The sequence below is a fragment of the Acanthaster planci genome, linkage group LG12, assembly GCF_054643075.1.
Source record: "Acanthaster planci isolate LZ-2023a linkage group LG12, COTS_SCS, whole genome shotgun sequence".
NCBI lineage: Eukaryota > Metazoa > Echinodermata > Asteroidea > Valvatida > Acanthasteridae > Acanthaster > Acanthaster planci.
This window is the reverse complement of record NC_141788.1, coordinates 9,061,817-9,087,256: the sequence shown is the minus strand read 5'-3', so window position 1 is coordinate 9,087,256 and position 25,440 is coordinate 9,061,817. Positions and strand designations below refer to the sequence as shown.

The 25,440-nt window shown below is 44.3% G+C and overlaps 1 protein-coding gene across 10 annotated transcripts in view; it reads right to left on the bottom strand.

Annotated features, from left to right (window-relative positions):
- Positions 1–165: 165 nt before the first annotated feature.
- The window catches only part of LOC110985129 (uncharacterized), a 76,882-nt gene continuing 51,607 nt past the window's right edge, over positions 166–25,440 (bottom strand). For all 10 annotated transcript variants that reach the window (XM_087144475.1, XM_087144474.1, XM_087144470.1 and 7 more), the window contains 11 exons: positions 21,607–21,777; positions 20,632–20,898; positions 16,926–17,046; positions 15,830–15,969; positions 14,248–14,432; positions 9,761–9,959; positions 8,952–9,037; positions 7,655–7,769; positions 6,409–6,507; positions 5,929–6,074; positions 166–5,625 (listed from right to left, as the gene is read on the bottom strand). In XM_087144475.1, the coding sequence (XP_087000601.1) occupies positions 3,736–5,625; positions 5,929–6,074; positions 6,409–6,507; positions 7,655–7,769; positions 8,952–9,037; positions 9,761–9,959; positions 14,248–14,432; positions 15,830–15,969; positions 16,926–17,046; positions 20,632–20,898; positions 21,607–21,739 (3,381 nt within the window). In that variant the 5' untranslated portion in view covers positions 21,740–21,777 and the 3' untranslated portion in view covers positions 166–3,735. The remainder of the gene's footprint in view (positions 5,626–5,928; positions 6,075–6,408; positions 6,508–7,654; positions 7,770–8,951; positions 9,038–9,760; positions 9,960–14,247; positions 14,433–15,829; positions 15,970–16,925; positions 17,047–20,631; positions 20,899–21,606; positions 21,778–25,440) is intronic.

Genomic DNA, 25,440 nt, shown 5'->3' with positions numbered 1-25,440 from the left:
AGACAGTTTTCAAAAGGATTGCCAATGGGACAGGCAGAGTCTCCCCCCCCCGTAGTGAAATGGTCGGAAATGCTTTCTTTGAGTTAAAAGAACAGGGCATTCCACTGCAGAACATTAAAACCACGTAAAACCATACTGAAATTGGAGGATTTGGGACGGTAAAAGTTTTAACCATAAACCATCTGCTTTTATTATTACATGATTATAATATCAATTTGTACAATTGAAGTTAATTCATAGCTAGATTTTCTTAAACATACACTGTTTGTAAAACATTCTCCACAAAAATCAACTTGCTGTCTTTATTTTTTTTTTACAATGACAGATTTGACGTTTCAGATAGAAAACTAATTATTTCACATAATCGGAAAATAAAATGTCAAGTCTAACAGCTGCCAAAATACAACTAGTACAGTCTCAAACATGAAACCAACCCACAACAAATGAAATAAATTTCAACATTTGAATATAAACAACAACCAGTTTTACATACAATTTACATCTTCACATGAACACAATTGTCAGTGGATTTTGTTTTGTTATCGATAAAAGATATCGTCATAGAAACATATACGTATTCACAACACGAATGGTATAGAGTAGACAATAATATAATACTGTTAGAATAGACTCAATATATTTATGGTGATTTTTTTCAGAATAATTTTGAAGCCAAAATATGTTTATGAACATTATGCACAACGCATCTTCAACTGTTTTCAGGCTTTTTTTTTTACCCGCACACACCGTTTCTACTTGCCAAGACTGTTCAAAATGCAACAACCCTGAAAAAAGAAATCATAACAAAACAGACGAAAGAAAAAAAAAAAGAACACTGTAAATATTAGTTTGAATGCAAGGAGGCCTGAAGGGTTTGCATGGCTGCCATCTTGCAGGTCAGTGCTTTTGCTCAGCAGGGTAGGCGTAAAGAAGGTTTCCCTGTAGAACAAAGGATCTGCCCGGCAAGATGGCTACCACGTAAAGACTGATGGGTTTTAGAATGAATTGGTTACAACAAACTGACACCTATATTCACGTAGCCAATAGCCATATACTTGCCGGGTTACGAGTGTAATTGTACCAGGAAACCCTTTGGGCCGGCCAAACACATTACAGTTCCGTCAAATCCACAAGTGGTTCAATGGCTGCATGCAGGATTGTGGAATAAGAGGCATGGGTTCGATTCCCGCCCAGTCCGACTTCACTTTTTCCACCCAAGACAGGTCACCAAAACAGCTCCCTGTTTGTTCCTTAAAAAAATCTTCTTGTAGCTGTGCCTGGAAACCCTTTAACTTAGGAAAATCATACAAGTTTCACTTTGTGGAACAGAAACACACTTAATGTGCGTGTGCAGTGCTCGGTCACAGTTTGTGAAAACTAAGATTAAGGCCAGTTGTTGATGTCAGCGATAAAATGCCCTGTCTACAAACAACGTACGGGCCGCTGAGTGAAGCAGAACTAAATATGTGCATCAGTGGCAAAATGGGTGCAAGGGGGTTGCAACCACCACCGATCTCGAATTTTGCGATCAGGTTTTTAAATCAGGCTTTAGGATTTTTGTAAGACTACTCCTCGCATGTGGATGCCATAGCAACCAACCGTCATCCGCCTCTTCATCATTCCGGATGCTTTAAACAACTGCTTCAATCACCTCAATTACAAAACTAGAACAAATTTCTCAGAAGTATGTATGTCTATGTACAAAGAAAGATAGATGAATAATACACGGGGTGATTCATTTTTCAAACCTCCGATTTTCGTTACTAGTCCCCTGTAGCTCTGTTTGAGGTGCCCGATCCGCAAGAGTCCCACTCAACATGAGCTTCTGTTCAGCTACAGGAACACAAGCCAGTACACAAACACTGAGTGTTTCACATTAATGCCCTAGTGATGGCAGACGTCGATGCCATCTCTCACTGAATGCAATCAGTCCTTTCACTGTACACATGTGAAACATTAAGTTTGTTTCACACATCGCCTGACTGAAATCCTGACAAAAAATCCCCACCTGAATAAATAATCGCTCCATCACTTACGAGTTCAGACAGATCTCGTGACCGTTTAGTAGAACATTCCATTTTATAGCCTTGAACACAACTTCTGTCGGTGTGGTGCAGCTGTGCTAGGAATTGGGACGAAAAAATTCCACGACACGTGACCCACAGCCTACCAATCAGATGGCTGGAATTTTATTCAGGTGGGAACGTATTCAAGCTCAAACACTGGAGGCATACAAATGATTCTGGGACCATGGATGAAACAAGCTTTTTGAAAAGCGCTTGTGCTATCGACTCCTGACAATCATATACACCATAGAGAAATACGCCATAACACATTTACAATATTTTAAGATGGTATTCCATTTTACAATTTCTTTACAAACCGCTTTACTCATATCTAGGTCTAGTTATATTTAATTAAAGCTTGTCGTTACTAGGATACACTGCTCCAAGGCTTTTCATATTCGATGTCCAAATATTCATATTTGAATTTCAGATTCATGTGACGCATAATTCGCGCACGAAAAAGATGCAAGAGCTGCAAACACAACATAGTCAATTAATTTTCTTATTCATTTTTCAAAAATCGTGTGTACATATTTACAAAGGCTTTTGTTTGGAGGTTTGCCCCTTGCTGAGGACCATTTGGAAACACTGCCCAGATTTGCGAAGAGATTTCACCAGTGACCCCCCCACTGAAAAAAATGGAGGAATGGTTATGGAACAAGGCTAACAAAACCTTGCCCCCAAAAAACACACCACTGAAAGCTGGTACCCCCCCATAAGATGCTACTGCCTTTTGTGCCCCCCCCACCAGTAAAATCCTAGCTACGCCACTAGATTTCACAGCCATTTACGACAAAGAAAACATCTTTGTTGCCTGAACATCAAAAGTGCCAGAAAAATGGAAAGAGTATCCCCTCTGAAACAAGGTATTTCCACGAGATATTATTTACAATTTTGTCAAACAAACAAGTAGCAATTATTCACTTTGAAAAAGCCACAATTGGCTGATCAACGGAAGCTTGTGCCAGCCAATTCCACTAAGCCACTCCTGGCGATAAGCTATCAAAATAAACAAAAACAAAAACAAAAAAACGGTGCACATAAACTTCCTCAAGTCACAAGTTCACAACCTGTACAACACTCAAAAACTACTGCCGAGATTATGGACACAAAATAAGAATATATACACAGGCCATCTTATTTTGAGAATTTTTTTTCCCTCCAAGAAACTTTTAAAATTCAACGCACAGACAACCATTACACTCACCATGTGTGTATTTGTACCTCCGATCCGCACACTCCCCCGCCCCACAAATCTTGAGGGCCAAAGCTTGTTCTTGAAAATTAATCCTGTCAGTAGTGCAATTACACTTTGGCGACAAATATCTTCAAACATTATGTACATGTGTAATACCGCATCCACAGTCACGACATTCAAATGATGGAGACAATACCCTGCACCTCTACTGTGGTTTCCTAAACCCTTGTTTCCTGGCGGAAGAAAACAGAAAAATAGAAATTCCTATCTTGTTTAAAATGTACACACGCCGTATGTCTGCGCCTGCACGTTGTAAAATACATGTACGAGTATGTATATTTACAATGAAGAACCTCAAAATCTGATTTTAATGCAAGATAATGGAGTGATGGTATGCTTTTTTTGTATTTCTTTTTATGCGCCTACAGGTTCATATAGGCCTTGAAGATTCTGACAGCTTTCTGACATGGTTCAAGGTGAATCGTCTTTACTGTTTTTCATCATGCCCCGAATTTGAGCCTCTGTTAAGTAACCACCGTTCTGATCCGCGGGGGGTGCACTTGTAGTCCCAACAGCGTGCTGTGGCGTATTATCACTGGGCTTAGGGTCTGCGACATCGTGATTCACTCCATTGCACATTGCCTTTTGTGCTATGGCAACAGCCGCCTCAGCCATCTCATCCGGGATGACATAATTCCCAATGGAGAGATCTTTGCCATTGTGGCTGCTGGAACCCAGTGCGACAGGGGCGGCCGCATCGGTGGGTGCAGTCAGGGTAGCCAGCTGGTCTGGTGTGACGTAGGCATGGCTGTGCTTGGTTGGGTCAGTCACGCCGTCTTCGTCATCCCTAATGCCGCCATTTGCGGCACGGCCTACGATTGGTAGTAGGGGCTGGTCCATGGTGACGTAGCCCCCTTCCTTGTTTGCCTGGAGGGACCCTGCACTGGGTTTGAAGCCTGCGATGGCATATGTTGGGCAACCCTCCTCATCAGACTGAGAGGAGTGTCCGGACGTGTCACTGTCATTCATTACCAGTGGAGTCAGCTCGCCTTGTGAATCGCCGTTACTGGGCAAGAGTGGAGTTGGCTCGCCTGGCAAATCGCTGTTACTCAGCAAGACAGGTGACCTCTCATCGCTTTCGCTGCTGGGACTACTCTCGACAGCCGGCCATTGGGAGGCTACACCCCTGCAGGGACTCCCCGGGGAGGCGTCCACGCTGCCAGATGAGAGGTGGGCATTCGGGATGTTCGGCTGCTGAGGGGAGGCTGACGAGCCTGGCCCGGCTTTTTGGTTCAGTTGGGACGGAATCAGCAGGCTGCCGGGCACACTGTCCTCAGCATTGGTGGAGCAGTCTGCACTGTCCGTTGTTTTTCTACCAGAACAAATCTCCGACAGGCTTGGAGTTGCCCTAATGGAGGGGCTTGGTCCTGAAGATCCAGGCAGCGAGGACGGAGGTTTGGGAGATGTTGACAGAGGGGGAAGTGACGCCTGCTTGACATAACTTCCGAGGTTACTGCCGGCATCCTCCTGAGCAGCTCCCGGTGGCTCTTCATCAACTGCACAACGCAGAAGGGAGTCAACAACAGGTTCACCCCCATCCAAGGGACTGCACCCACCAACAGGCGCGTTCTGGCGGCAAGGTTGGAGTCTGGCTTCCTGGCTGTCATTCCTGCCTTTGCTGCTGTAACCAGTCCCAGTGCTAGTTGGATGAGACACCTGCTGGGCTGTGCTCGGAGTTGCTCTCGCCATCAGGGTGTAGGGGCTGCTGAAGTCTCCTTGAGGTAGCATCCCTGGTTCCTGACCATCGCAACCCTCCAGTGGTGCGGGACTTGGTCTGGTCTCCGGAGCATCGCCTACTTTGTCCATCCAGTCTCGCCGGCAATCCTCACTGATGGGGGTCAGCCCTCCATCAGCCATGATGATGTAGCCGTCTTCCTCCCGCAGGTGCGTGTAGCTTCCACCGCTGCGGATACTCAAAGCGCTGTCCTTCCAACCACCATAGTGGTGGGGGTAGTCCCCTGCTGGGTCTGCCACAGGGTCTGGCAGGAAGGGGTCACTGGCAAGGAGGGCCTCTTGCTCCGTGGGTGCCAGGGAGTAGTTCTCGTTGACAAGGCTGTTCGTCCGGCGGGCACTCAGCAGTGGGTGCTTGTCGCTGCTCTCCGGGGGCTCCGGGATGGGCTCCTTGGCTAGGTCTTTGTCAATGACAAAGCCCTTGGCCTCTATGCTATTGCAGCAGGGGGCACTGTTCTCCGAGTCCGGGGTCAGGTCCACTATCAGGGTGGAGTTATTCAAATCGTCGTAGCTCTCTTTCTCGCGGGGAGGAGGTCGTCGGGGACCTCCAAACATGTACAGATTGTCCGCCTGTCAGGGAAAAAAGAACACAGAAAATGGAGTTATGGTCATGGAAATCAATCTCTTGATACAAAGACACAAATTAGAGAAGAGAATGAAGGATAAATGACATGGCACGTATGTGCACACCACAGGGTGCCTGAGCCTGTGTGTGCAGGTGGTGTAACCCTGCCAGAAGGATGCCATTGCTGTGTCAAAAAAAAATCATGCCGTTTCTTGGTCATGCTCAGTGCGGCTAATCAGAAACGCCTGCTAGAAAAATTGGAACTGCAGGCGCACACAATGCCTCAAAGGCGTCCTCTCCAAATTTACCTGGATGCTATTTGGCAGTCTGATATCAGGGATTTTGACCATTGATTTCTTGAACCGTTGCCAGGCGACGAGACTGATGATGAGAAACAAAAAGATCATCCCCGTTGCCAGAATGATGCCTACAACTTTCAGGGTGGAACCGTCAACTAAAGTAGGAAATACAGGTAAAAAAATATATACATCCTGTCAAGAAGGCACATATAATGCTTACTTCAATAGTCTGCATCAAGCCATGCCCAGGAAGGAAATATATCTGTCTCGCGCTCACGAGAGTCTACTGACTAGTCTTTCATCAAGCCACAGGCAGCTAAATAGGCTAACTTCCACATCTGGCGCAGGAGAGGGGCTGTCAACAAGACAAGTTTCCTAGACAGAGATGACTTGTGATTGCAAAAATCGAAACGGTACTTTTGGACAATGGACTGAGGGTTGGAGGGGGTTCCTTAAAGTCAGGGCTCAAGATGGTTTAGACTGGCTTACCGGGTGAACTAGCTGGAACTTCACAACTCTCTTCATGAGTCGCCCCCACTGAGTTGTGTGCCATTATGGAAATGCGGTAGGCTTTGTATGGGTCTAGGCCTGCACAACACAGTGAACAGGGGGAGAAGTTTTAGTACAAGGAAATAAAGAGAGACGATTTTTGTTTTTGCTGTTTGTTGGCAGGTGTGTGTGAGAATTTTCCAGAGGGGGGCCTAGCTTTGTGGCCTTGTCGCAAGAGGGCACACAGTGAAGAGACTGTGTGCACTCCCTGCCACCAGAGTTTAAACCTGCTGTGCTCACTGAAAGCCCCCCAGTTTTTAACTGAATGTGCACATAACTGGCACCTCCATCTTTGCATATGTTCGTGGCAAGTACAGCAAGTTCCGCCCAGAACTATTTGCAAATTTGTTCATTTCCTTGCCCTTTCTTTCCTTCTCAATTTTGTAAAAGCCCCCAATTGGAGCCTCAAACCTCAGAGAAGCCACAAAATGTTGTGCGGAAAAACTGCTAATTTTTTGGGCCCATCCCCCCCAAAATAAGGTTCCTTCCCCCCCAAAAAATTTTGTTCTGGATCAGCATTTGTCTTGAAAGGGCTGAGCCAGCTGTTTGATAATCTTTCCCTTTGGAAAATGGAAAAATGATGTGTCTTTTCATTATGGCATTTTTGCCAGCATTCATAAGTTCAGTCACAGTTTCTTTCCCAAGGGTCAGTCACGAGTGACAGGAATGGTTTCGTCACATTTCATTTAACCGGCCTCTGACCTCCGCTCGGGACTAGACGGCACCTTCATGAGCTTTTGGGGACTTCTGTCTGACTCGACTACAACAGAGGTCATAGTCACAGAGGTTGTTGGGGGGGGGTCAAGTTGGCGTAGTGGGTTCTCTCCTCACCGACCTCTGCTGTCCCGGGTTCGATTCCCGGCCTGGTCCACATGTGGATTGGGTTTTTCAGTCCCTACCTGATTCCGTGGGGTTTTACCCAGATTATTTACATGTACCTGGGTATTTCCCCCCCCCCTCTAAAAACAGTAAAAGCTCTCATTGTCTCCTCTCTACAGGTTTCCTCAGGCTTGTGAGCTACGGTGCCTAGAAAAGCTTTTGAGGCATAGTTGGTGTCATTACCAGCAACCACAATAAAGAGAACAAAAAGAATTTGGTGGCAATGGATCCAAAGACTGAAAACAACGAGGACTAAACATGTGAATGAGATGGCCGGGTGCTATCCCATGGTTCCTGGCCCACCCACCTCTTTCCACATAACTGGACAGGTTGGTGGGGAGGTCTGACGTGTTGAACACAGTGGCGTTGATGCTGATGGTGTAAAACTGAACTGGTCCATTCATCTCATACACTGTTGGGGGCTGCAAGCAACAGTATGGTGAAAAAAATGAATTCGCCCTGAGGCCAAGTCAATTCAAACGCAAAAAGCATGGCGGCTTTTAGCTGATGCTGCAAAGGAATGTCAACAGCGTACCGAAGTGAATACGTAGTGCAAGAACGAGCACGTAAACCAACACGAATGCGCGCTCCAATCGTTTGTGTTACACTCCCTGGTTCAAAATGACGTCACACTTCGGAACTCTACACTTCACAAAAATGACTGCATATAGCCGCAAATGGGCTTAACCACTTACTGCAGGGTGTAATTTGAAGTTGCATGATATAAAACCGGGTGATTTTTAAGATTTTTCATTTTCAAAATTCTTCCAAATATCATAGCCTCATTTACTGGACGTTTACACTCACACGAATGACTATCTGGTGGCTACTCTAATCTGACAGACAACATCTACTGGTGCCTGAATATTTCAGCCAGGCCCGCCTCCTTGTAAAAAGAGCCCAGATTGTGCAAAGTTATATAATGTTCTTTTGTTCCCAGAACTGGCACAGTGCACTGCTGGCGTCTTTTCAATAGGGGCCAGATTGGTATGCAGTGGTACTGTATCGCTCATCACTGGAGCGCTGCAGTGCTTTTGTCCCCGGTGGTAATCCACTTGTGCTGAATACCACAATGCCATAATCTTTCAAAACAATGACTGATTGGCTCTGCTATTGACAACTGAAAACTATTGGCAATTCCCACCAGCTCGGTATTTGTTCAGAGTAAGGTCTTTTGTTACAAGGCTTTATCTCTTTTGTCTGATTTCAGGCTCACCCACTGTGCGTATAAAGAACATGTGTACCCGAAACTGGGCTCCCCGGCAGCATATGGTTAAGTCAATTAGTTCTGCAAAAAGAAGGCCAGAAATGTGGATGGACAACATGGACATTCACTGCTATAGACAGTAGGAAACCACTGTCTAACTTTAAACTCTTGCACAGCCTCTGCAGTCTGTCGGGCACCTCGATTACCTAAGATTGTAAATCTATGACCAAAGGTTGCCCATGCCCATAGCTGAATGTGCTTCATGAGTATTTCAACAAATTTTCTGGGTTTGGAGAAAGGTAGGACTTGACCAGACAACCCTAGCCAGCTGACCGACAAGGCCAGTCTGAGAGAGAGGTTGTTTTTATCAGGAGACAACCCCCACCATCTTGCCTACCTTCCAGGTGAGCTGGATGTCTCTTTTGCTGGCATCCGAGGAACTGAAATTGCAAGACAGCTGAAGTCTAACGTTGGGCGAGGGCGCTAAAATGAGACAGAAGCACAGCCACAGGAAAAGAAAAGGTACACATTACGCCATTTAAACCATGCATCTCCCCGAGTAATTTTGTGCATCAAACAATCCTCGACATTAACCCCTTGCAGAACACAAGGGTGCACTCCCGTGGACACTAATGTACCACTGCTGTGTTTTGCTGGCCGAGTGGTTACAGAAAATACAAACTTACAAAGCAGACGTTTGTTGGTAAAGTACAGAACCAGCCACTTTGCTGTTTTTCAGAAGGCTTTTGACACTGCCCAGCTTACAGTTTTTTTGCAATTTTTTGAACACCATGTGCGATTCTTTGAACACCATGTGCGATTCTTTGAACACCATGTGCGATTCTTTGAACACCATGTGCGATTCTTTGAACACCATGTGCGATTCTTTGAACACCATGTGCGATTCTTTGAACACCATGTGCGATTCTTTGAACACCATGTGCGATTCTTTGAACACCATGTGCGATTCTTTGAACACCATGTGCGATTCTTTGAACACCATGTGCGATTCTTTGAACACCATGTCGATTCTTTGAACACCACGTGCGATTCTTTGAACACCATGTGCGATTCTTTGAACACCACGTGCGATTCTTTGAACACCATGTGCGATTCTTTGAACACTGTGTACGATTTTTTGACTCAGAAACTACTTCTCCCTGACTTGGATGGGTCAGACCACTATTTTTAGTCTTTTATTTTTACCTGCTTCTTTTGTGTGTGCTTCCTTGATGTTGGAAAAGTTACTCCATCTACGCCTGTCACGCTCACAATACTCAATTGTGGTACAATAATCTCTCATTCTCAGCTTGATCCGGTACAGCCCATACGGTTGAGGCAAATGCTCCAGGACATAACTTGGATGGGTCTTGTTCATCTTTCTTGAAACTTCCACTATCTTCGCCTGAACAAACCCAGATCCCCATCCCCGAAAAAAAAAGAAGGTTTTAAATGTGCGTCGTGATGTACCAGTTGAGAACATAGCGAGCGAGTGAGTTAGCAAATGGCTGCACTAAAAACGGCAGACCTCGTGCAAGCATTTTGCTATTCCCGAATGACCTCAGATAGGCTTCATTTCAGGAGAGCAAACTGGCTCAGTATACATAGCAGTAAACATGTACGGTGCCCTCTGTGTGATTCACTGGGCAATGGCGGCCCCTAAAAGTGTACAATGTACCTGACACAGCAAGGGTGCGGCAACTCATCAATGAACCTTTCGACCTATCACTGGGTTTGTTGAAATGTGTGTTTTGTGGATTTTTTGGTTTCGTGAGTAGAAAACAGCTACATGTACGTGTATAATTTACAATAATAATAACAATTTATTCATTTATAAATCGCAAATTTCATACAGATATGTTCAAATGCGCTGTACAATGAAGACATTAAGCGTGGAACAATGAATACATTTAAACATGGTGGAGCCGATGGCATACAAGGGCGCCTAGGGCAGCCGCCAAACGACCCACATTCAACAACATCGGCAAAGAGGAGACAGTAAGAAGCAGGTACAGTTTTAGAGGTGGGAGGAAAACCCCAGAGGAATATTCTGGGTAGCACCCATGGAGTCAGGTAGGGACTGAAAACCGAATCCACATGTGGACCGGGCCGGGAACCGAACCCGGGACCACAGAGGTGGAAGACGAGGAAAGAACTACCTTGCCAACCTGAGTCCCTACTCCCTACAACAATGCAAAGAACAATGTGAACTTTGAAAAAATAATATAGATATCAACCTTGTCAACAGCTTGGAATACATTGGCACTGGTAATTTGCAAAAGTTTAAGACTACCTGGAATTTTATGGGTACTTCCGTCGATGCGCCTGCATTCCTTTGTCTCATCGGATGACTACATTACATGTTTACTACAAAGTGGTCCATAACATGAAAGGGGTGCTATCAGCCCATCGGAATCAAAGTTTTTGCCAAGACAGGTGTTGTGTGGCATTTTGTCTTTACTGTAGCAAGAATTACAAAGCAGGTTGAAGTCTGGTTCAAAGGGCCCCAACAGTGACCCTCCATGAAATTTGCAAGAGGGCTGGTTGCAGCAAGACTGTTATGCACAATGCCATTTCAAAATTTGAGAGCTGGCTCCTTTCTCTCTTCTGGCTGACCAGAAAAGGCACGGTCATCCAAGAAAAGTACCCCTCGTGAAGACCATGTCATCCATCTTGTCGAGAAGGATCCCTCAAGTTTTTGTTGAAAGATCGAAGCAGCTTTGCAGTCCACTGGGGCAAATGTTAGTGTAAGCACCGTTCCTCGCCGTTTGAGCAAAGCCTTTCGGCTCAAGTCACACAAAGCTGCCTGTAAGCCTTTTCTCACCAAGGCAATTAAGGTGAAGATTTATTTCTGAAAGTTTCTGCATTTTGTTTGGGTGGTTGTGAAGTTTTGCAAATGACTGTGCATTATTTGAGTGATTTGAAGGGTCTTTGGGGGAAAACAAAAATAAGAAACTGATTTCTCAAGTCAAGGGGGAGGAATTTTTTACTGTGACTGTTGCAGCGAAAGGAGGGTTACAAGACGAAAATAACAAGGCAGGCCACGATGATACAATGATTTCAGGGGTCGTCAAAAGTTTCCAACATTTTCACAGAAGTACACAATGCTATTTTAAGGCCCCCCCACCCAAATTAGTACTTGACAACATTTTCAATCAGTATCCTGATATTCGACAAATTCCCAAAGGCACTACATTGTTGGAAAGTGTCCATTTTTAAGCACACAGATGCGAACTTTCGAAAAGTTTCATGCGTTAAATAGAAAGGTTTAATACGAAAAAAAAAAGTGTTTGTCGTGGACACATTGATAAAGGAATGTTTTTCCTGATCAATGATGATGCCATGCACGTCCCTCGAACCAGGACAAAATTGTGTGGGTGAGAATGGATACCGCACCGGGAACGATGCGCCGCGACGTCAAACGTTATTTAGTACACATACTCTGCTACTGGTGTATCGCCCTGTGTGCTCGCGCAGTCATAAGCTGGGCTTCACGAAAATTGTCAGACCAGCCAACCTCTGAAATCACAAAACTGTACACCAAAAATCCTGCAGTTGTATTATTCATTTGAAAATTGTATTCTTCCAAAAGTAAGCATATTCCTCCGTGACTGGTTTGACTAACTTTGGATTGGGTCAACACTTCTTCGTTAATAAAGAAATCATGTGAAAATCTATTATCAAGGTTTGGGGAGCGAGTTGGCCCTTTTCCCACCTGCTTCGACCGTGTTTTCAAAATTTGAATTCTTTGTTACTACGAATGCATATCGCATGTCCAGGCTTTTGGACTTTCTGGATTTTCTGTGGATTTGTAACTTGAGGATGGGTCTTGTCAAAGTTTAAATCCAAGTCAGAGCTTCTTTGGAGATTTTATACACTTGTGCTGCACTCACATTTTGTTCAGGTTTACATCCAAAAATTGTTTGAAATCTCCTTGAAATCTCGTACAACATCATGCATCATTTGTACAAACCATGTGATAATGCACGACGGTACAGCTTTGCCTCACACTACAGGTACATGTACATGGAGCTGTTACAAAGCCCTCTATTGGAAAAAGCCAAAATTTAAGAACCTTACTTCAAGCCGCAAATTTACGGTAAAATACACGCTACCACACGCTACAGTGGAGACTGTTAGTCACCACTTCTGCTGACACAAGAATGGCTGAAAGGAGTCCCACTGACAAACATATGAATGTAGTGGATTGAAAGTCACAAGCTAAACAGTTGAGAACGCTTAACTGGAATTTATACCGGTAATTGAGAACAGATTTATAGGGTGCATATGTAAAGGAATACGTACATGTAAATGCACTTGGGAACTACATAAACAAGATGTCTCCTTCTTGGGGCACGTGCAGCTAAGCTGCGCGCGATGCGACGGTGCGCATTAGAAAATAATGGAAAATAATATTGATTGTGGGTTCTATCGAATAAACAAGTGGAGAAGATGTTTTGAAAAGGGAATGTTTTAGGGGAGTTGGAGAATGGGTGGGAAGGAGTAAGCATCGTAAGGAAAACGAGAGTAGTTGGGAGGCACAGATGAAGGATTACATAGGCTGATTCAGCCTTATCTGTAATCCAAGATGGTGTTATTGTCTACCGCCAGTACTGGTCTTGTGTATTCAATCTCGTACCATCAGCCCACCTCGCCTCCTCACGGAGACGTTAAATTGACAAGCTGTCGTATCCTTTGCACTCCATGGACCGACGGCCCTACATGAATATTGATATTGTGTGGGCAGCCAATCACAGCACACCGATCATATGGTTCCAGGATGCTATTTATAAAGGAGGTCTGCGCTTTGAGCTGCACCAAAAAATGCCTGCACCAATAAACTGTTTGCACGTTTACGTACAAACATCATATCAACGCCGTGTGTACCGGGCCGCGCCACGGCTGGTAGGCCTACAGTGCACATGGAAAGTACACGTACGTATGCGTGTACATGGACCATGCACACGAAACTTACGGATTTACTCTCCATCGGAGCCAGCTCTCAGTGCGCGACTGGTGATTAGATGTAATGCTTGCTTTTTCTAGATTTTTTACATTTTACAGAAAATAAGAATACTACTAAAAATCAACCTTTTATAGGACTCCAAAGTCGTAAGTGGCCTATGACCGCCTCTGTCTTTATATGCTTTGTATGACCGTGAACATAAAAACTTTGGACAACCCCTTAAGGACCGCTAAACATCCATTTAAAAAGATTAAAACTTGTCCTCAAATTCATCAAGAAATGTATGCAATGTTAATCCCTTTCTGCTTGGTAATGATACACCCAAAAATGAGATTATTATGGTGTCGATGGTAGGGGTTAAAGGGTCTTTTTTTTTCAAAGTTTGTGTGTGCGAGTAAAACCCCTTTTTAATCTTTTCATTCAATCTAACAGATCTCATTTTAACCCTCACACACCCATGCACAAGAGAGTTTTATTTTCCAAAATTCAAACTTCCACTGTTCATTGAAGCGTGAAATGTGAACCACGAAACTGGCATCAATCAGAGTGGAGCTACCCCCTTGACCATTTAACGGGTGCCAACCAGATTTTTGAAACTTGGTCCTGCTATTTTTATGGTTTTTCTGAGAGTCTACCATTTCTTGATACACCCTGCAGATTTAAAGAGACTTTTGGAATATCCTGATAAAAAAATCCCGAAATCCGGCAAAATCTAGACAAATCTCACCCCGTCTGGAGAGCAGTCTCTCCAGCCAACCTCGGGGTCTTCCAGCTCGCAGAACACCTGGTACTCCAGCTTACTCTGCTCATTCGGCGGGTATTGGGCATAATCGAGTGGTGGACGCCACTGGACCAGCAGCGATGAGTTGGAAATGCCACTCACCTTTTGCAGTCGTGGTGGGTTGGTCACAGCTTGGGAAGAAAGACGACAGTGGCCCGTCAGGGAAGAGTAAAGTTGCTACATGCACAAGTCTGTGGAGCCAGCCTTGCTTGGACAATGTCACAACAGCTGGTGCCCCCCTGCTCTCATTAACATTATACCCATCCCAACACTGACAACAGGCTGGTTCCCTGCCGTAGTAACAAACGTGATGGCTACATTTACATGTAGTAAACATCGTTTACGCACAGAGTATAAGGTTCGCACACATGAAATATATGGGATGCCATCATTCTATTTTTAGGTGCCGGTGGATAAGGGGAGATCATTATATAACAAACACCATGAAACCATTTAGGAACTTTTCCTTTTGTGATTCATATCAGAGAATCTGCAAAGAGAAGCAACTGATGATGTGTCTGAAAATCACCAGGTTGGGTTCAGAAGAAAATGCTTTGTCACGTGGCCATCCCGTGGCTACAGGACTTAGCAATCTGTCAAAGTACACACAGTCCTGGGCCAAGTTCATAGAGCTGCTTAAGCACAAAATTTGCTTAAGCACAACAAAAAACTTGCTAAAAAAATACAGATTACCAGCTCAAAATTTATGTGACTGTCATGCTAATCAAAAGACAGGTGAGTACCATTCCAAACCAATATACGTATTACATAAATTTTGGCTGGTAACCCGATTTATCAAGCAAGGTTTTTTAAAGCAAATTGTGTGCTTAAGCAGCTCTATGAAATTGGCCCCATCTTGAAGTCTGGGACTCGAACCTTATTCACACTATCCCAAAGGAGACTGTGTCACACAGCTGGCTATCACAGAGATGCCAACTTTTCAAAATGAAAAAGTCTTATCCTATAGCACTTCCAGTTCTGGTTTCCCGACTAACCCTAACTTTTCGGCGTGGCCCTAAAAATTTTCATTGGCAAATTAGAAAACAAAATTTAAAAAGTTTTTAAAAATCGTGTTGTCTTTTCTCTCAAAATAAACACCACATATTTACCAGACAAGCATTGTGCAAGTGTGAAGTGTAATTAATTGTTGATTATATTTCCACATTAGGTCCTAATTCTAATATTGTATGAGATGTCAGTGGTCATGAATGCAGCAAGAGTTACCGTACTTAGCCAATGGCAAAAATGTGACTGATGGACTGTACCTTTAACCAGTTGGCGCACAATTTTCCTTATTTGTTCCACAGATGATGTGAACCTTCATATTTTGACAATCTGTGTTTCCATTCCCACAGCAGATGTATTACCTCATCATGAAATTGCAAGGTTGGTGAATTTATGGAGAAAGCCCGCCCTCAGCAGCTTTGTCGGGGAAAACCCCCCGACATTAAGTGGCTCCCCCCCAAAAAAAGAACTGGATATCAATTGGCAGGAGACTAGGGGAGGATACTATGCTGGCGTCACTTACTCATCCACTCTAGGTAAACTAGCTTTTCCAACGAGCTCCAGGTTACGTTCAGGGCATTGGAGGACTCGACCCCTAAGTAAGCAGATTCCTCGAAGATGCAGCCCACTGTCAAGTTGCACCGAGTTCTTTTCCCATTAGTGCTGGGTTGAAAAAAGCAAAATCAAAGATAGCTCAAGTATTTTCAACTGAGCACTCAACACCGCATGACATGCCAACACCTGGAGACATCCCGCGTCGCAACAAAAATGATAGAGGTGAAAAGCTTGCGGTAGCACTGTGCAAGGATACGATCTCTTTTGTGAGCCAAACAATTGGTAAAACTCTAACATAACTAAGCTTTTTTTTGGTAAATCATATTTTATTGAGAAAAGTTGTGGCATCATATCGTCACTGAAAAATCGTACGAAATACAATAAAATCGTACTGGTCGGCAGCGCTGACTATGTGACACACATGTATGTGAAGTCTTGTCGTAAAAAAACAAACAAACAAACAAACAAACAAACAACGGGACAATGCAGTCAGAAATATCTCACAAATCTTTAATGAATGGCCATTCGGGGTCACCATTCATAAAGTTCAACTCTATCAAGGACTACTGTTGGGGTAACCCATTATTTTCACGAGTTGGTATTTTCAGCTGTAAGCAATGCCGCGCCTGGGACGGGTGGAATGTGGAACAATATCATCAAAAAGTGGCTGTAAGTTGACAAACGTTTGAACTTTCTGCATGTGCGTGAATATGCTGGTGCACAACAATACACTCAGATTTTCCAGAAAGGTTCACTCTGCATGTAGGGAGTTCATTGGAGCTCACTGAATTGACCTGACCATATTTCATGCGCTCAGTTTAATTCCGTTCAAACAGTGACAAACATCGCGTGGAAAGCGAGACTGGCACTTCAAAGAAAAGAAAGATCTGGTTCACATCCAGTATGCCAGAAGTGTCTTAACTGGGGAAGTGCATTTTTTTTTCCTTGCTTTGAAAACTACGGTATCAACTATGAATCCTACGATTTCAAATGCGTTTAATTCAGCAAGCAGAATTTCTGACAGAAAAGTTGAAGTGGTTGTACAGTGTTACTTAGAATCTTACTCTATCCAGTACAGCGTGTGCTCTGTCTTCAAGTTGGTTTTGGGGCCGTTGGACCACTCACAAAAAACGTTCCTGAAGTTAGTGGAGAAACAATGCAAATCTGTTATCACAGGTGGTGGCACTGTGGATAGAAAGACAAAAAACAGAAAAACCACCATTAATTGTTTCAAATATGAGTTCTTTTAATTTGTTACCGATTATTATCATTCTGAAAATGGAAATTATACCGTGAAGTAATTACAAGCATTTGACGCTGAGGCAGGACTTTATTAGTCTAAAAAGTCAAAGTGTGGAATCCACTCTGTACATCAGCATTCTGTAGGCCTTAACCACTACCAGCCGGGGACTCCGAAATCGGAGCCGTATGGTTTATGTGTGGCCAGGGTCTCCGAACTCGGACAAAGGAAACAGGGCCCTGTAACAAAAGACCGTACTCCGAACTAAAGACCAGGCTGCTGGGCATGACCGGCATTTTTCACTCTCAAAAGTGGTGATAATCCAGCGTTATTTTGAAACCGTATACCAGGGTTTGGGGTATTTAGAGCAAGCGGATTACCACCGGGGACAAAAGCTCTCCACCACCGCAGCGATGAGCCACACAGCACCGCTACATGCTAATCTGGCCCCTACTGAAAAGAGGTCAGCAGTGCACTGAGCCAGGTTCGTGAACAAAAGACAGTTGTATAACACTGCACAATCTGGGCTCTGTTTACAAGGCTGCAGGCCTGGTTGAAATATTCGGGCGTCAATGAAGGTCACCTGTCAACTTAGAGTAGTGCCTGGAGATTACTCTGTGCGGCTATAAACGACCGTTAAATGGAATGATGAATTGTTGAAGGATTTTGAAAACGGAAAAAATGATAGTCATGCCGGCCCAGCATCCTCAACGTTGAAAAATGCCTCGGTCCGAAGTGGTTAATTGGGTTTAGTTTGAATGAGCACCCGTTTCATAACCCTATCTATGCTGAACCCAACAGGTTTATGCAGGATTTCAATGGTCCCTGGGGGGGTTGGGGATAATTACCGGTAAGCACTGGAGCCTTGCATGTCGCACTGATGCTGAGCTGCACCAGTGAGCTAGGCACCAACTTCAGTACAGGTCAGATTTTTAGCCGACACGATACACGCTACAGCGTGTCAGCAGGTACTGAGTCCAACAGACATGGAAGGAGTTAACTGCAGGCACTAAACACGCCCACCCCAGCATAACAAAGAACGTCGACACTGTCATCCAATCTACCCAGCATAATCTGACACACGCCACACGCAAACTGCAGAACAGCTAGCGCTCTGTTCTGTTGACCAACATAGTCGTTTCCCTAGTTTTGGTTATGAAAATATCGAGCTTAATTGCAGTTCAACTAGTTCTCAAATGCTGAATGTGGTCGGCAGTTTACCTCATATGTACGATATATCACAAAATATTTTTCAAAGATTTTTGTTTGGACTTAGAGCCGCGGCAAAAATGCGACGCCGTGGACACTTTTCCTTGTTTGGTTTCGCCAGATTCGGATCACTCCAAAAACTTCTGAGTCGGGCACAGAAAACAATCCAGGAAGAAACCCATTTTTCAGCCTACACAACGAAAACTAGCAGATTTTATGGCAAAGCATTTCTTAAATTAGAGAAAACTACTTTACTGTATGTACATGTATGTCTAAGAAATCAACAGAATCAAAAAAGGGTTCAACCTAGCTGGTCTTCTTGCCAAATTTTAGTCAAGACAGCCACAAGGCGGCAATCTTAGCATCAGCAAAGAAAGTTGTTGCCATACTCGAGCTCAGTGAGTACAAAATTGTAAAAGTGAAACTCAATCCAATGTGGTGATTTTTCCAGTCCGTTTATGACCGTGGAGCTGGAAAATCTACTAAAAGAGATCACGCCGATTACGACAAAATGAAGACCAAACTATAAATGGCAAAGATTGCACCAAAAAGGATGAAAGTCAGAACTAAGAGAGGCATGTTAGATAAGATTGGGCCCAGGTAATGCTTCAAGCTTCGTCGTGCCAGTAATGTGACCAAGGCCACTAAAATGTTAGCATAACAAGATGGACAATTTCCGGACATATTTCTTCCATGTGCACTCAGTGAGCAGCGACCACTGCCCATCGGTAGCTGTTTATATTGGGATACGACCAAACCTGTGCCCTAAAACACCAGCCAATCAGAATGAATGCTGAAACCCTAGCATGTCACGGTGGCAAATCATCTCTAACTTCAGTTTGGGAATCACCCGCATACTCAACTGACAACCGATGAATGACCATTTTAACAGCGCTGAAGGTCGGCATCGGCCAGATACGCACAACGGGCTGTAGCCGTACATGTACGGGTGATGCCTTTTTATTAATATGTGCAATACTGATGTTCCGTTTTATGATTGGTGGCTGGGATGGAAGTGCTGAGGCGGTTGTGATTTCGTGATTGCCCGGTAGCGCGCTACGCTTGCAGTATGTACGTGTTCCGGTACTATGACCTGGTACTTTCTTCATTTCGTGGCCTACGCGTCCGCGGGGAAGTTATATAACTCACTGTGCAGCTGAAATAGTTGAGTCAAAATTTAGGCAAGTTCAATGTTTTTAATTTACTGGAATTCTGGTGTATGAACTAAATCTCTCTCAATTAAGAAATCCGTTTGCTACATGTAAAACGATCCCGGCTGAGAATAAAATTCTCCCATGGTTACTTTTGTTTGTGAAGAAGTTTTTGTCGCAATCTGGAGCTGCTTATAACTGATCCAGAGCTAGGACAAGCATCGTCATCACTTCAGTCGATCGCAAGCTTAAATTTGGAAAATAATTGAATACATGTTGTGTCCAAATACACAAGGCAGACTATGGACTACTGACCAGTTTCACTGAATGTTGAAAATATTTAGATGCAATCCCAATGAATAATGTTTGTGGTCCAGAACGAAAGAAGGAAGCTGTACCACGATACTTCGTCACCTGTCCCAGTCACCTTGTTGGCAGGGCGACATGATTTCACTAATGCAGTGTTCACGGCACTACGTGTGCAGTTGTTCACTACACGTTGTAGGTTGTTGGTGACCTCTGTGGTCTGCAGTCACAAGCCCATTAAGATAATGAGGTCCCAAGCCTGGTCCATCGTGTATTGGACCAATAGTGCATACAAAAAACTACAAAGTGTGCATGAACAGCATGTCGGGTTCACTGTTCGTGTTTGCGAGTCGGCTAGAATTCTGACCTGTACTATAGTCAAAGCATTCCCAAAATCAAACACTCAAACAGAGAAGCACAATGTAATATTTCACTGGCCCTGAGATTTTTTTAAGACCCTGAATTTTTAGTAGGCTCTACGCATGGTGGCTACTGGAGAATCTGGCCATAGAAGAACACATGAATGGCCTGAAAGTTTCTGTGGCAAAAGCCATGACAAACACTACAGGTACCAGCAACAAAGCAAACAAGTCCCTGTAAGTCCATCACAAGTCCATCACAAGTCATTCAGTCTCAAGCCAATTCACAAGCCATTCAAATGAGCTGTGACTAAAGCATTCCTTTGTTATTGTCTGCCATTACTTATGACTAGCCTTGTGAAGGGACTTGTGAAGGGACTTGTGATGGACTTGAATACAACACTGGCTACACGAAGTAAACTGTTGGAGCTTGTGCCGCGACTAGAACGTAAAAATGTCGCCCACAATGGGCCAAACTTCTCCGCTAGAATGCAAACAAACTCACGTCCAACTTGTATTTTGACAGTCGGCGGGGGAGCAAGGTCATCCACACGGCAACCATAGATGCCACTGTCCTCAAACTGCACACTCTTGAGCACGAACTGGGACGTGGCCGGGCCCGACATCTCGATCTGAGCATTGGGGACGGGCTGTCCATCCCGCGTCCACGCGATGTTTACAGCCTCGGTTTGCTGGCCCGACTGAGCAAGAGAACAATTCAACCGGATGGTGCTGTTCACTCGGACCACAACCCGCTCTGCCTGGATCACCACTGAGATGCAAAAGCAAAGATTTATTTGGATAAAAATGTGGAGGTCACTTTAACCTGTTCCGAACTCAAACATGATAAAACTATTGGACTGAACATTCAAATGTTTACGTTACCAGCAGAAGGTATTGGGTCAACAATTTCGCTCGCGTAAAAACCTGTGTCCCCCCCTAATACTTTTGTAATCCAGGTGATATCAGACTCTCTCAGAAATGAGATATCACCTCCTTTGATTTACCTGGAAAGCTCATGCAAGTCAGGTTCAAATATCAAGAAAGTAACACCAGTAAATTACAGATTGCTACATGTGACAAGTTCATAGATATATCTCGTGTGTTAAGAAGCTTGTGAGAAGAAAGGGGGAACTCAATGTTTTGGGTTGTATGCCCTGCTTATCACAAAAAAAGACATGGGTGCCGAGTTTGACTAGAAGCAGAATCTCAACGGCTCCCAGAAGCGATCTGTTTCCTAACAGAACCGGTAGCTCAACTGCCAACTTGCATGTACGTGTGTGTACTAGATTGCAAGATCTGGCGTACATGTCATGGAGTAAGAAGTATGCTTTCAAATGACGTAGTAACTTGTCAGTGATAGAAAAGGTTCGTAAGGGTTTTTGTGAGGGAATATTTTACAATGAGAACCGCAAGATGTGGAACACTACATAAAATGAATTGTAAATACATGTGCAGGTGACGATACCACAAAACTTACAGGTGCTATTATCTATGGCAAAGGACAACCCAGCAACAGCGCAGATCACGGCAACTGTGAAGAGTCGCCCTGCTGGCTCTCCCCCTCGTCCGCTGACTGGGACACCGACTCCCAGTTTCTTGCAGAAATCCATCCACTTCAGTCCAACTGGACGCACAGCCTCGCTTGCCTCTGTGTAAAGATCAAAGACATGTTCTTATTGGACAACTCCCTAGAGCCGTGTATGTGTCGAGGTGCTCCATCGCATCAAGTATGCTTTGGCAACTCCCATATCCCTTCACTTCTACTGGATTAAAAAACCCATCAATTCTGCACCCAGCTTGAGCACTGTGTATGATTGAATACAAGACTACTGGTACATGTAAGGAGCCAAGCTGTGATGTAAATTTTTTGGGGGGAGGGGGGGTCGGAGATGGGGATTATGTCCCTAATAAGTCTGCTTCACCCTTCCATGAAAAAAACTTTTGGGCAGAATGCAATGCATAGAGGTACAGGTACCACACTCCATCATTTGTCACCGGTGTATTACTGTGAGGGCACCCAACAACTGACCTGATTAGATTCCAGCTATGTGAATGCCGTAGATTCTGGGAAAAGGACTATTGTTGGATATTGATTTCAAATCACAAATTGCCGAGTTTTATTTTGCATTGTGCCTGAAAAAGCATCCAGGACACGTTCTCAGTCGGCTGAGTGCACCTACATGACATCGCACTGAACCAGCGAATTATGGTAACTGCATGCATGCTTCACCAGAGGCAGAACTATACTTGCGGCAATTTCCACAAATGCCTCTTTTATACACAAATCACTGGAAATGGCCCTCTTCATTTGTTTTCTTCGAAACGATAGCTTGCCAGAAAGAGGAACTCAGTCCCATAACCATCTCTTAACCGAGTACACTTTTCAACACTAATGTTTGAACCTATCATTTGGATAATGATGGGCCATGCCAGTTTGAAACTTTCGGGTGTAGCGTACATGTACGCACACGTACAGTACATCCAACCCAGTCTTGTCGGGTTCATCCGCCTTGAGCAGAAGCATGCCGTCATTGGTGGAAAAGAGCCACGCTGGTGGGGAGTGTTCATTTTGTTGGCAGCGACGTGTGTGCAATGCACGCATCTCTCAGTTGATCATGAATCAGCGAAGTACATGTAGATCGAGTTCCTACCAAAGGACCCTCCATTGCTAGGAAAATAGCACCCTCTCTTGGTCCCGCTTGGGGCCCATAGGCATGATCACAATCCCAGACTGTTCACCGCCAACACCCACCTTCGGTATGGAACAATATGCACGTGCACACACACGTACATGTATCGGTACCAGTACGCACTTGGCCCACTCTGCACGCGCACCAGGTTAAGGACAGGATCGACGGTAAGCTCTGGACCTGGAACACTGGCTCCACTCCTTTCGGTGGCGAAATCAAGTCCCCGCTCTCAGCCGATTCTGATCCTCGGGGGTCAGCCTCTTTCACTGCCCCCTCCCCCATCTCTTAAAATGATTAATTCCAAAATTTGTTGAAGAGGGGGAAATTTGGGAATGAACTGCATTTCGGTCGGTGGAGCCTTTTATGAAAATAGTATGCTGCACGCCTCAGGAAAAGTTTGCCTGTGTTGTGAGTGGAGACTGCGACTTCAGAACAAACTTAAGGCACTATTGATCAAGTTTAAGAGATCAAGTTTAAGACAGTTTTTGCACCTACTGATGATCATCTGAAATCCCTTTCAGTTCACTTCCGTCAGAGGGTATTAAAATAAAATCTGTTTTGAGCCCATGTGACCTATCAGGCTGGCCTTCATCTCCGGTTTCAGTGACATGCACATGACAAGGTATTTTTATTCCCTCTGGATGGGATGCCAGTCCATCGCAGGTTGTTCCACAGCTGATATGGGTGCCAATTTGAATATACCGGTACACCGGCTCTTGAGCAGAGAGAGACATGTGGCTCACCGACGGACACAGCATGTGGGCAGCAGCTGGGTTTCCAACCTCTGACCCTTTAATCATGATTCACGAATCCCAACTAGTTTAATAGTGAGGGGCTTCAAAACTTGGAGTATGTGTATATTGTTTACTGTGTTTACAGAGCATATGGCAGCCAAATCAATCAAATGTCGAAGCCACAGAAAGCCGGATTCCGTGCATTTCCACAACTTCCTATTCAACTCATCCAGAGATGCTGAATGCATCCTTCACTGAATAGACAGCAAAAAGTCATCAACTGATCAGGCATTTAGCTCTATTGTCAACCTGCTGATTATCACTTCGGCAAGCTTTTTTTGTCATAATTCCCCACAGGTATCAGATTTTTTTCTTTTGTGGCAAGAAAAAGTTTTCAACTTACTGGGCATTTTGCCCACAGTATCAAAATCTACCACGTTTTTGACTTCAACCAAGTTTTTTTTTCCCATGTCTCTCCTGGGATATACACACCAAATACAATACACTCAGTTGACCCATTCTCTGGCACAAGGCTGGTTCCCCTTTCCAGTGGAAAGTTGGTGTCATAAACAGATTCAACTGACACCTTGATCTTTACGGTGTCAAAGTGAACGCAATTGTGTGGTGCCTCAATATACGTACAAGTGTACACAAAGCAATGGACAATCCGGCCTTACATGTACCTGAAAGGGAACTGGAGTTGGACTGATTTATGGCAATCAATTCAAAGCTGAGATCCTGCTCATAATACTAACAACTGCATAGGGGGTGTGAGGGGTGAAGTCCAGGCTCCTGACCGCAAATTCACACATACTCCACACCTGTTCCCGGCCAACAGATGGTTAATGTTCCCCCCCTCCCTTCCTTTTCTTCTCGGCACTAAAATTCACCGGCAGCAACAGCTGCCGGGGCAACTGACTGTGTCTGCGTGCTCAGAAACGAGCTCTCAATGCCATGGTTGGGCTCACACAAATTGGATTTGGCCTCTTTATGAAGTACATGCCCATTCTTCACCTCCGTTTACTCAGCAATTCCCCCCCACAAACTGTTTCCACAACCCCAAAATGTTACCGCAACATTCAAAAATTTCACAGCTCAGGCACTTTAATGCTGACCCAAATGTCAAGGTAAAATGGTATTTATTACACCTCCAAGAACTAAATGTTAGGGCCATTAAATCTACGATTACAATTAACTGACAATCCAATTATTCTGACTGTCAACCTAATGGAAAAATCTGCCCACTCGGCACTTAACTAGAATCTCAGCCCGAAGGGCTTTTTTTTTCTTTCAAGCTCTGTAACAATCACTACGAACATTAACTAAAAATCAGTGTACATGTAACTGCATGATTTGACACTCTTTTCATCTCAGAGTCTCAGTTCAGTACACACACATGGTAGATTCTTGATTTCTGAGCGTGTTGACCAACCACCGACCGGGCAAGTGACAGGGTCTCTCTTTGGCAAGACAGTTCTCCCCAGAGAATGTGAAGGCATTATCCACAGGTGCGAACACCTGTCGTTCCTACATGTAAGCTTCTAGGCAAAATAGTGGGAACAAGCTTTCCAATTGGGATTTCAATTAATGGAATAGGGATTTCTGCTTGCTTTCAATGGAAAAAGGCAAAAGCCCTACCCAGGAAATTTTACAGAATTTCTGACTTGAGGTGTGTATTTCCTGGCACATGGCCAAGCACCTTTTGAAAAAGTCCAAAGGACAAGGGGGTCATCAAATTACAAGAATCCATTGCTAAACAATAAATCCACAAAGGTACCGGTATGCCCACAACTTTACAGGAATTCTTATTTTTTCTGGGGGGGGGAGGACATTAATCAATCTGTCATTCCCAGTGTGATTACAGTTTGGATTCATCCAGTGACTCAT